General features: G+C 33.4%; 1 protein-coding gene across 1 annotated transcript; it reads left to right on the top strand.

Annotated features, from left to right (window-relative positions):
• Window positions 1-3223: 3223 nt before the first annotated feature.
• Window positions 3224-11394, top strand: LOC134228339 (codanin-1-like; the record flags this gene model as incomplete). The annotated part of the gene is made up of 18 exons (XM_062710330.1): window positions 3224-3537; window positions 3908-4107; window positions 4379-4477; window positions 4637-4715; window positions 5114-5234; window positions 5393-5505; window positions 5865-6030; window positions 6336-6433; window positions 6583-6742; window positions 7014-7070; window positions 7195-7338; window positions 7689-7855; window positions 8056-8131; window positions 8252-8347; window positions 8561-8615; window positions 8746-8873; window positions 9109-9309; window positions 11312-11394. Coding segments are annotated over exons 1-18 (2321 nt in total), but the record flags the coding sequence as incomplete, so codon positions are not given.
• Between the last annotated feature and the right edge of the window lie 2208 nt (window positions 11395-13602).

Raw genomic sequence — 13602 nt, 5'->3', positions numbered from 1 at the left:
TCGACGAAATCCTTTGAAATTTTGAACATAGCCATGTATTACGATATCCTGCAACTTGATGTATAGGAATTATCATGAAAACACGTGTATGCACGTGCGCTGCAATCTGATTGGCTGAAACTTTAAATAGCAATAACTCCCTTGGTTTTCAACCAAACAGGATGGGATTTGGAACATAGATATATATAATGGACTTCTACAAGAGGGTATGGTCAGAATGCACATGCATACACGTGCGTGTAGTGCGCTGCAATCTGATTGGCTGAAACTTTAAATAGCTATAACTCCCTTGGTTTTCAACCAAACAGGATGGGATTTGGAGCAGAGATATATATAAAGGACTTCTACAAGAATGTATGGTCACTATGCACATGCATGCATGTGCGTTTACTTGCGCTGCAATCTGATTGGCTGAAACTTTAAACAGCTATAACTCCCTTGGTTTTCAACCAAACGGGATGAGATTTAGAACATAGATAGATGTAATGGACATCTACAAGAATGTATGGTCACTATGCTCATGTATGCACGTGCGTGCACGTGGAATGGGTAAAATAAAAGATACACTTGAATGAGCGTTTTTTTTACTTTTGGATTAAATACTTTAATATTTAGCATCAAAATATATAGATTGTGTAGACAATATGATATGGTCATTACGCACGTGCATTAACATGCGCACGCGTGCAATGCTAAAATTTTAATGAAATTGGTACACTTCTGGGTAAACGTTGTTAAAGTCTCAAATGCATAGAGTTTGTCTTCTTTAATGAAGCTTATAGGGAATATGGCACCAAAAGGGAGTTGGGGAGCGTTTGGGGAACATCTGTAACGGTCCCCGTTACAATTAGCACTAGTTATTATTATTATTATTATTTTTCTTCTTCCTGGGAAAATTTTGTCCACGAGTGATCTTGTAAACTACACATCCGACTTAGGTGAAACCTTTTTAGGGTTAGTAGGCATGTTATGTAGAGTTGCCAAACAAAGGTCATTTTGCGCGCACGTGCTTGCAAGAGCGCGCACGTGCAATAGGTGAAATTACCAATATAATGGATATTGCCGTAACTTTTCTATTTTTTGATGAAATTTTTTGAAACTCATTATGTAAGGATACATTAGTAGTATAAACAAGATAGCATGGTCAAAATAGCAAGATCTCACGCGCATGCACGTGCGCTTTGCTCTGATTGGCTGAAACTAAAGTCTCAATAACTTTCTTGTTTCTTGTCATAATCCTTTGAAATTTTGAACATAGTCCTACATTATAAAGATCTACTGGATGATATATAAGAATTTTCATGAAAGCATGCGCATGTGCGCGTGCTGCAAGCTGATTGGCTGAAACTTTAAATGGCAATATCTCCTTTGTTTTTTGACGAAATTCTTTGAAATTTAAAATATAGTCATGCATTAGGATATCCTACAAAATGATATATAAAAAAAATCATGAAATCACGCGCATGCACGTGTGCTGCAATCTGATTGGCTGAAACTTTAAATGGCTATTTCTCCTTTGTTTTTTGACGAAATTCTTTGAAATTTAAAATATAGTCATGCATTAGGATATCCTACGAAATGATATAGAAAAAAAATCATGAAATCACGCGCATGCACGTGTGCTGCAATATGATTGGCTGGAACTTTAAATTGCTATTTCTCTTTTGTTTTTTTTACGAAATTTTTTGAATTCAAATTTAAAATATAGTCATGCATAAGGATATCCTACAAAATGATAGAAAAAAAAATCATTAAATTACGCGCATGCACGTGTACTGCAATCTGATTAGCTGAAACTTTAAATTGCTATAACTCCCTTGTTTTTCAACCAAACAGGATGGGATTTAGAACATAGATAGATGTAAGGGACTCCTACAAGAAGGTATGATCATCATGCACGTGCACACACGTGCGTGCATTTGAAACGAGTATATTTAAAAAATACTCTTGAATGAGTGATTTTTATTACTTTTGGACTGAATGCTTTAATATATAGTATATTAAAATATTAATAGTGTAGACAAGATGATATGGTCATAACGCACATGCATTCACATGCGCTTGGGTGCAATGCTAAAAATTGAATATAATTGGTATCCTTCTGGGAAAGCGATGTAAAAGTCAAAAATGCACAGAGTTTGTCTTATTTAATGAAGCTTACAGGGAACATGGCACCGAAAGGGAGTTGGGGAGCGTTTGGGGAACATCTGTAACGGTTCCCGTTACAATTAGCACTAGTTTAAAACTAACTTAAAGTTTAACTTATGTGAATTGCCCATATTCATATGAAGTTTAAAACTATATTTTATCTTTATACAATGAATGACTTTTTATGAAATTGAATGATTTTAGTCTTCAATAATGCCTTACTGGTAAACATAAATCCATTCACTTTGTTCAGGCCAAGCTTCTTTGTTTGCAGTTGCCGACCTATAATTTTTAGACTGGGTAGGTATAGTTAGGTATTCTTTTTTTTTTTTTTTGAAAAAAAAAATTGTTTTCCGATTTTTGTTAGATAACAAATTATAGAGTTTTTCATAGGCCTTCTTAACATTAATAGGCTTCACTCTTTTTATAAACCACTGATTGATATAAACAACAGTCAACAATTGAAAATGAAACAGTTTCAATATTAGGGATGGGTATCGCCAAAAATTTCGTATCGCAATATATCACGATTTTTTTCCCACAATATCACGGTAATATCATGATATTTTTAAAAGCAGTTTTTACAATGATTTTATATTAAAAGTCATTATTTTTCTAAAAAATATGCTAGAAAAACAAAATTTAACTTTCTTGAAATTTTTATATATATAAAATCAATTATGTTTGGACGGTAAGATGCCGTTCTTTTCACTTTTTACAACATTTCTTATACTTTCTGTAATTGTAATTTGAAAGATTGAACAAATAAATGAATAATTTCTGGACTTCATAATATGTACCTAAAGACCAGTATTTAGGTCTCCGTATCACGATACGTATCACGCAACAAAAAATCGCGATTTACCGGTATACCGAAAAAATCGCACATCCCTATTCAATATCCTGAAAAATTGAAGAAGAAAAATAATTTTATAAAATAGCTAAAAAAAAAGTTTGGGTCGGGTGCATTTTCAGTGGGTCGGTAGGCAACTGCAAACAAACAAATTTTTATTTTAGGCCTCACTTCATAAAGTTTTATGCCATTGCCAAATACCATGTTTTTATTTACAGAATACATGATCTAGCAGTGGAGAAGGGAAATTTGACAAATATGATTTTAAAAAATTCTCCTAACTTTGACAACACACCAAGAGCAGTGAAATCCAACCCAATCACGAAATCTCGTAGGATAAATTTCACCACAATACAACAGGAGGGATCCTCAGAATCCCCCGCTCCACCTTCCAGAAGAATCAACCCCACCCCAGTGTCAGGGAAACCATTCAGGAGGCAGACAAATGCCTTCATAGAACAACAGGACTCAGAAAACAAGAACAGTAACTCTAGCTTTGATCAGAGTCACTTAGAAGAGGAGAGAGAATTACTCAGGTAAAATTATTCTATATACATATACTGTAAATCACTTTTTATTCGCGAGAACTTTATTTTCGCGTAATTACGCGAGATGGTATACTCGCGAAAATTTCATTCTCGTGTATAATAGAATTCCTGAAGATCATATAGAGCACTGACCACAATTCATGAAAATTTTGTCTCGCTAATAAAGTGTCAATGACTATCTCGCAAAAATTAGGTGTCGCGAAAATTAAGTGATCTACAGAATGTACAATTGATAAAGAGTCCAGAATAAGTGAATACGTGTGTATGTATGTTATAAATAGATGAAATCAAATGGAGAAAATTTTTCTTTAGATCAGAAACTGCAGGTTAAAAATGAGAACTAATATTAATTTTGAAGGAAAGAAAAAGCTAAGCATCTTCAAAACAAAGTTGAGAGCAAGTCAGATGATTGCAGCTCAACATCCGTTAGTACACCAACCAAGCTAGCCTTGGACCGTTCTGTCAGCACAGTGGAAATAGTTACTGCTGATATTAAAGAGGTCACACACAAGATTGAACTCGATAAATTGGTACAACTGTACTCAGAATGTCTCAGTGGTAAGATTTATTGAAGAGATTCAGTCCAGTTGTTGCAGTAAGCCTTCCATTGATAGAGAGAGGTTTTTATTCTAAAAAAAAAAAAAAGAATGATTTAAAAAGACTGCTAATAATAAATTAAGATGCATGTCATATGAATTTCTACACAAAAGTTATTGTCAAGTGCTAATTATTTTCATCTGAATTTTAAAAAGTATAACCCATCTGAAGAGAAGTTCTTAAAAGAGAGCAATGCTTTATACATGTACCTGTTTTGCTTTCTCCTGTACAGAGAATCTGTTTCCTAACCTCTCTATGGAGCTGTACTTCCTGATGCAGTTGTTGACGACTCGTAGTGTAGACCTGGACTTGATAGCTGTTTGTGGAGAAGGTGGGGGTTACAGTGATAGTTCATATGTCCAGACTGTGTTAATTTTGACCAGTGCTTTATGCATGTCCATATTACATGTATATAAGTTTTGTCTCTCATTTTTGTTGGTATAAAAGTGAAAATACATTTACTAGAGCTTATATTTTGTGTTGTTTGCAGATGTTTTGGAAAATAATTTCTTTTGTTCTGTCCACAATGCTGTATATTTTGCTGTTGGTGTTCTGAAAAGACAGAAAAGGTAAATCATAATTATAAAGATTTCATCAATAGTCCGTCAACTTGTCACACAGAAAATAAAAATGAAATAATAATTGTTATTAGTGAAATTTAATTTTTAAGGATTGTGTTTTTTTTATACATGTATATTTGAAGAATGCAATTGAATTTAAAAATTAATTTGTATTTCATAGGGAGAAAAGTGGCAGAAGTTTAGACTTTTTCTATATCTTTTCTCCCCACATAGAAATAGTTACATGTATTTAATGATCAATACAGCAGTTTAACTTAAATGTATGAAATATAGTAAATGTTTGATACCATATACAAGGAATTTAATATGCATGTAATTTTGTACTTCATTTGAGAATAAATACTGTGGTATATAAATATACAATTCTTGATTTTTTTTATGTACAGATTACTTCAGTGCCTTGATAAAGTGACCTTGAGACTGTTGTCAGAGAACACCAGAATTTCTCACTTTTCTCCTGATCTAAGTCATTGGTTGATGATCATTGTTGAAAGCAAGAACCAACAGGTAGCAGGGTTGATTCAAGTACTGAGTTTATAACAAAAACTATTTTGATCATGCTTTACGTAACTGTTTTGTATATTGCATGCATAACACCTGAATATATCACATTCAAAGCACCTGCAATTGGGAAAAATGTTTAACCAAGTTAAATATTTTGACAGGTCGGTCCCATTTATCCCAAGTCTCCCATTGGAAGTGTGTCTTTCCAAGCAGAAACTGACAATAGGAAAAACTTTCCTGATGATAGAACATTTCATTTATTCAAAAAACAAAGGTGAGAATTTAGTGTTCCTGAAACCTTATGTGAAAGTATTTACATTTTGAACTGACTACTTTATACAGACTGTGCATTTAAGGAAATTTAACAAAAAAATTCATTTTGTATGTGTTTGAAGGCCTTTGTGCACAATTTTAAATGGAAAACTGTATGAAAATTAAAGATGAAGGTAGAGTTGTAAAAATAACATACACATTCAAATTAAGATATCATTACAGTTATAAAACAGGTGATGGGACTGCATCTGATAATGTGTATTCATGCTTATTTATTTCTTGGAAGAACTCAACATTTTGACTTATTAAAGCAATAATTGATTGGATTGTTTATATGACAAAATAAATCAATGCTTACAGGGATGGATTCTATGAGATTCTGAGGGAGTGGGAAACCAACCACATGGTGCCGGGCTGGTCTGTCAGTGATGTGCTAAGGAACAAAATCCGGGCCTTGATCAGCTCCAAGACAGAACTCTCCAACCACCTCCACTTTGCCAGACTGTTTCAATCTCAGCTTATCGCCGTAAGAAACTCCTTAGTGTCAGATCAAACTAAACAAACGGATTTTCTTCATATACACTGTATTTCAGTGTACTTTTGATTTTGAAGTTGAATTCAAGTGGTACACTTACTGAGGATGTCCATTTATTTATGCCCCTGCTTGAAGAGCAGGGATATGTAGTAATGTCTGTCCATCTCTTATTTTAAATTTTTATCAGACTTTATGGCTCTCCCATAACAGAACATCCATTTTGCCATTGATGTTCCTCTAGTTTTACTACTGAAAGCTGTTTATATCCTACGTTTATGATTAACTTTTCTCTCCAGATGTGTAAAGGAGACAGTGGTTTAATGGCTGACTCTGGTGATGACAATATTGCTTTGTTAACTCAGTTAAAGCGTTCTAATCCAGAAAAGTTTAAAAAGTGAGTCTTTTATATTCAGTTTCATTGTTTTAAAGGGTACTGCACCACTGCCACTGTTAAGTGGTTGGTATATCCACCTCTCCAATATTACTTGACTTGAGGTATTTTCTCTCCCAATACTTTCTTCAGCCACATTTTTCAACTTTCAGACTGCAGGAGAGATTTTCTAAGCCATTAAGTTTTGGAGGCCCTTGTCCTGTCCCAGCCTTCCCTGGGTGTCAGGAATTCTTCCACGATTTCATCATTGCTGCATCCAGCACTATTTTTAACCAGCATTTGAGTGATACTTTTGCATCAAAAATTCTTGAGGTATTGTAAAACTATTTTGAAAACATTTTAAACTATTCAAACCTTTTTATGGACAAATCCTCAGAGGAGGAAACCAGATATATATACATGTACATGAAATTGAAAGCCTTTCATTGTTTTGATTAGGCATGATGAATTACTTTATTCCAATCAATTAGTTACAGTATAGTTAATATTCAAGGATTTTCCTTCTTCGAAATAGAAAAAAAATCAACAATTAATAAAGTTGTAAGTAAACTGTATATGATAAGGATTTCTGAAATATTTTCAGTTGAATTCAATATGTTTTCTCCCTGAAGAAGAAACTGGAAATGAAGATTCTGATGATGTAAGTCATTCATTTAGAACATTGTTTCTCTTCCTCCCGAACCATTCCTAGGATATGATGGCACAATACAGATATAACAAATCCAATGTCACTGGGAGTAATTTATTCTTTATATGAATTTCAGGAACAGAAAGAGTTATTTATTTCTAGTCTCTTCACCCTGAGGCTTCTTGGAAAGTTCCTTGGCTTTGTGACCTTTCTACCTTATCAAACAACCACAAAACTGCCAGATGAAATGGAGGCCATGTATCTGTCAATAAGGAAAAATGTAAGCTGCTCCATACCAATCTTGGGCAGATGAAATGTTTTTGAACTATTTTTCCCTTCTTGTAGAGTTTGAGCACTGTACACAATAACCTTTTGAAATGCTATAAAAGTGATGGAATTTCATTGTGATATAACATATCATTTTGACATTCATACTTGATTGTATATTTCTGTGCAGTAATTACAAATGTCATAAATCATTCCCATAATCTTGAATCTCAAGATATGTTAAAAATAAGACTTGCAATTGGGAGATTTATGTAGTAATCAGTGTGTAAATTAGTACATTTACATATGAAATTTGTTCTTAGGTTCCAGTGATACGTTTTATATACACTTTATGCATTTCAGCACCTGCCATACTTGGACCTAGTGGAGTGCATTAAGGAGGCCCTGTCCCTCCATCGCCTTACCCTCACCATCCCCTGGGTGGTGGAGTTCCTAAGCATGATGGACGTGGTAGCCCCCAAAATTGACCACTTCCAGCTGACTCTATTCTTACTATTACTTATTCATAGGTAAAGATTCTGAATATGTTAACTTTTAAAGAACTTTAGTTGTTCTTTTAGCATTTTATTTTATTGAGGGGAGAGGCTCCTAACTGAATTTCTACATTAGCGCTTTTGTGTAAGGTTTTTAAAACGATTGCACTTGTTACTTTTTTGTCCATTCTCATGGGATTCTAAGCACAATATTGGTAAATTCTTTAATTTTTCAGATCATGTTGGAGAGAATTGAAGCATGAGAATTATGGTTGCCTCCTTATTGTAACAATGATAAGCTGGTTGTTAGATGTAAGTTTAGTCAGATATAACCTTGATTTTTGTGATGAGAATAGCTGATAATTTGAAACCAGACAAAGAAAGTTGATCGTACATTTAATGAATTGTATTCTGATTGCTTGTACTTTTCAGCTTTCAGTCATACCAGAGGGCTTCTTCTTTGTTGAAATTCCTCATGATGTGTTGGATATTTTACCAGATGTTCAAAGGAAGTCTACATTACAGCTGGTATGATTTTTACCATCATCTGTAATATTAAAGTTTTCAAATTTGTTTTCGACAGAAGCAATTTTTTTTAATTTCTCCAAACTTAATTCACAATATTTATGCAGTGGATAAAAGTAAATATATTTCTTTCATTGACGATTAACACTACCAATATGTTTATAAGAATGGCTTAATTTGCTACTGACTTTCCTTTCTGTTTAATTTCTTGAAAAGGACACCATGGGATTTGTTGATCAAAGCGTGTTCTACTCCTGCTGTCCATATTTATGTAAGTGACATATATTAGAACATAAAGATTTAGTTTTTTTCTTATTTTGACTTTTTCGTAGAATAGATTATTTTAAGGTGTAGGTCATTACAAGCATTTTTATTATCATTGTTCGCTAATGTTTGAGCAGTAGAACTCAGAACCCTGTTGACGGAGTTTGCTGTGGGCTGTAGCAGTAAAACATCTACCATCAGGAAAATCACTCCCGTATCAGCCGAGGATACTACCATCCCTAAACCATCAGATGTTCAAATTCAGGTATTTCTGCTTTGCAAGATTTTATCGAGTGATTAAAATTGCAATGCAATTTTTCTTTGGCAGATAAACAGTGGGATTTTTTTCTTGATCAGATTTAAAAGGTAAAAATTAGAAAGGGCTTCATCTTAAGAAAGTTGAATTCAGATCATTGTTATATCACTACAAAATCAAAGTTACTATTAATGAGAAAAGAATCCTAAAACTTTATTGAATCATTTTATTTTTCCCCTTTCAGTTACAACTGGAGGAGAATTTCTTCCACAATCACCCAGCCTCTCTGAGGAGATGTGTGGATTTTGTGGCCGAGCGAACAGCATCTAACTTCATCAAGAAGTTCCGCTCCACCTCCCTACAGAAATCCCTGGGGGACAGTAGGGAGGCATTGAACACACACCTCATGTCACAGGCTGGGGGCTCTCCTAGCGGGAAAGCAAAGGTAGGTGATCTCAAATTATAAAATGGCATGTTTTGTCTCAGACTAGAATGTCACTTTGTCTTTGAATAATGGTCTTTTCTTGTTTACTTTAAATATTGTTTATGGACAGGAAAAAAATTTTGATGGTGATGTGGCAGATAAGATAACACTTAACATTCTTATCATTTTTGCAATGCTGCTTATAAATTTAAAGTAGTTCCCCTTTTCAGTGACCTAATCAGTAAACATGAAGGAGATTTACAAAGTTAAGATAATCACATTTCATTTTGATTGAAGAAAAAAAATAATAAATCTAATATTTTGGTATGTTACATTTTAATGACATACAAATAAGCACTATCAACATTATTTTTGCTTAAAATGGATTGAAGCATTAATGCACAAATATCAACACATTAACACACAATAATTATTTCACTGTCTGATTTATGAATTGCGTGAAAACACAGAGAATGTCCTTGTTGCTTTACACACAAAGTTATCCACATCAGTTAGTCTCGTTAACACCTCAAATGGATCCTCCACAGAAGAAGCCTGGATCCCTGGCTGCAGAATACAAATGATTTTATTAGACAAATTTTGGATTTCCTGAATGGTGTTGTCTTTGAGATGTTGGTAAATTCTCTTGATGCCGCACGCGACAGACTTTCTCAGGAGTTGGCTGTTATGTAGGCCTTCCTGTTCTTGTAGATGTGAGGCGAATATCCTTGTAGACAAGCTTTGGATGTAGGACTCTGTAATTGAAATTATAAACTCAATATGATTTCTAAAAATTGATAAATTAAAGTTGGCGGGGGGGAGTAGAAGAGGGAGTAATGAATTATACATAACAATATATAGGCCTTATGAAATGTTGTTTACCTAATATAAGAAGAGAAAGTGACTAAAAAAGTAAATTAAGATGGAAATCTTTTAAAGGTTTTTTTAAATGCAAAATTTCTTGGTACTTTGAGTCTTTTTTTTTTCATTTGATCAGTTGATCTATCCAAGGAAGAGGTCCTAAGTCAGGCAATACATTCCTCAATAAGACATAATTTTCTTTAGGAATTTGTCATAAAAATATATGATATATTTTATAAAAAGTTTGGTCACAAATAGTTGAGATACCTTGCTAGACATTTGTGCAAAATACCTATGGGTGTTTCCAGTATCATAATTTTTTTATATACAAATGTTGGTGTTTTTTTTTAATATTTTTAAAACAGTTTAGAAATCCTAATTTGATGACAATTTTTAATAATTTTTAATATCCTTATAAAATTACAAGGAGATACATAATAGATATTTGAGGAATGCGTTATCTGCATGACATTAAAATGAAATAAATTTCAATTAATAAACCTGTTGCATAAAGTTGTTCTTCATATTTCTGACATTGTTGAAGAAGTTTCTGCAGTTCGACTGCATAGGCTATCAGTTGTTCATCATTCATTGTAGAGTCTTTGAAATTCCTATGAATAATTCATTTTTAGCAGTATTTATACCCCCACCACTGAATCACTCAAGGTAAACCATACCTAATTATTAAAGGATCAAAAGATAATCCTACTAGATCACAGAACATGGAATCTTTGATGTGTTGGGATTAAGTATATAATTATAGAGTAATTAGGGCAATTATGTCTTTCTAGCTGTGGTGGTAGAACAGGTATTATTTGACACCTTTCTTTGTAGATACATGTACCTGAGTAATTGAAGCTATAGGTGTGATAAAATTAAGATTTTAAATAATTGTGTCTCTTGTCCATTTACAATTTTATTTTAGAGGAAACTACTCAGTTACCTTCAAAATAATTTAAAAAAAAAAAAAATAAATAACTTTGTTTTATGAAATTCTGTTGAAATTTTATTGATTAAATATTTTGCCTATTTATAATTATATTTTTTTCATTGAAAGTCACAAAATTAAAGATCATTGTAAAAGTTTTTTCCTTATTTATGGGCAAAACAAATCACTAATTAAAAAGGAATGTTTTACCTGTATACTTGTGTCTTATTTCAGGACAAGTTGCAGCATGATATCTTGAAAATTGCACAGGATCATGTTGCACAGGCCAAACTCACGGTGGCCAAAGATGTAGGCAGGTTAGCAAGATATTAGATTTAAAAGTGCATATTTTCACTGATGCATAGCATGAAGCTATTGAACTCTTTTCATACACAACTGTATAACAGTCTGAGCAAACTATCCAGATAAATGAAGCATCCATATTAGGCCATAATGAAAATATTCCTAGATTCTCATCCCCGCCCGTCCCGATTTTATTCCTCCGTCTCGATTTTTTTTATTTCTGTTTTTCTTCGTCTTAACTCTGATCGGGATCGGTATTCATCTACCATTCTACTTTCGTTTTAAATCCCGCGAAAGTCGACATGATTTTGACAGCTAAAAAGATGATAATTGCTGTAATACATGCGTTTATATTTTAAACAAGGGTCATTGGTTGAAAAAGATCGGTGATTATGTGAAGTAAGAGATAATTGAACCATTACTATGTCTTTTATTCGGGTGTTGTAGATAAAATTACATCGATTGACCAGGTCAATAAAAAATCTGCAAAATTGAAAATAAAAAAATATAAAATAAAAGCCGCCCGCCCGCCTCGATAAAAAAAAAAATTCGGATGAGAATCTAGCTATTTATTTATTATGGCCTTACAAAAATATATTATGTTCATAGTGTATATAAATCATTCCCTGCAAATTTCATCCAGAGAGTGAAGTGCTTGAGTTGTGGGCATGCAAATCAATAAACTCTCACTGTATACTGTAGATTTCTTATTTCTCGCGAGAATTTGTTTTCGCGAAAATAGCTCTATAACACAAAATCATGAGGATAATACTTCGTGAATGAACCCTTGATCAATAGATCTTTGCATAGATTTTAGCACCAAAAAAAAAAAAAGAAAGAAAGCGAGTATATTTATTTTTGAGTTGTGTTTCTCATGAAATTATGTGATGATTAATTCCTCGCTTATATGTAGGAATCTACAGTATTTGTTTCGGGGTATTTCATATACAGTAAAACACAGTTTAGTGAATATGCTTCTAATGAATTGATGCTTACAACAAAATGATTTTCAATACTTGTGACATCAAAATTTATACGTATGATAAACTTAACAGATATTGCAAATTGCTCTTTAAACAAAGCAATATCCTGTCCCAGGCAATTCTTTACAAGCATGTTTTACTATATTAGTATTTTATTAGGTCACCTGAGTAAACTCAGGTGACCTATTGCTATCTGTTTTCGTCTGTCGTCGTCCGTCGTGCGTTAACATTTGAACATTTTCAGCTTCTTCTCTGCAACCACAGAACCAATTTCAACCAAATTTGGCACAAAGCATTTATGGGTAAAGGGGAACAAAAATTGTGAATTTCATGATCCCTGCCCCCCTGGGGCCTGAGGGGTGGGGCCAAAACCACTAAAATTAATGCAATCTTTAAAAATCTTCTTCTTTACTCCTGGACATCAAGCAGTCAAACTGTTTGCATGATTGTTATCAGCAATGAGTCCTCTACCAAAATTGTGAAATTCATGGCCCTGGGGTCAGGGGTTCTAGTGCTAGGGCGGGGCTAAATAAGTAGGTAGTGAAAATGCATTATTTCTTTGAAAATCTTCTTCTATGCTCCTGGGTATTCAATAAATCAACTAAGTACATAGTTATGATGAGCAAGAGTGCCTCTACCAAAATTGTGAATCTTATGGCCCCAGGGTCAGGGGTTCCGGTGTTAGGGCGGGGCTCTATTGATTATATAGTGAAAATACATGAATTCTTTAAAAATCATCTTCTCTGCTCCTGGGTATTAAATAAACTAACTAAGTACATAGTTATGATAAGCAAGAGTGCCTGTACCAAAATTGTGAATTTTATGGCCTCAGGGTCAGGAGTTCTTGTTTTAGGGTGGGGCTCTAATGATTATATAGTGAAATGCATGAATTCTTTGAACATCTTATCCTTTGCTCCTGATTAATATACTAATGATCTAATTACATATTTAAGGCCAGGATTTATTTTATTTTCAGTTTTACAAACCCTCCACTCAAGGTTTTGAATTTTCAGTAAAAAATAAAACATTTTTTTTCTTTCCGATGTCAAATTTGAGTCGGGATCGAGATTTCAAATTTACGAACTCGCACTTTCGGTTTTAAGATGAAGGTGTCACAACAGTATTAATTTCTGCTATATATTCTTACCAAAAATGCGCAAGTTTGAGTAGATGTAACTAATTCAAAACAAACTTCTGAGAAGTTTCCTTTTCAAATCTTGTAAAACCATTCTTTATAAA

The sequence above is a fragment of the Saccostrea cucullata genome, unplaced genomic scaffold (genome assembly GCF_032062105.1).
Source record: "Saccostrea cucullata isolate Sc308-1 unplaced genomic scaffold, CSIRO_AGI_Scuc_v1 ctg14338, whole genome shotgun sequence".
Lineage (NCBI taxonomy): Eukaryota > Metazoa > Mollusca > Bivalvia > Ostreida > Ostreidae > Saccostrea > Saccostrea cuccullata.
Note: the sequence above shows the minus strand (reverse complement) of the source record. Positions and strands in the feature narration are given on the sequence as shown.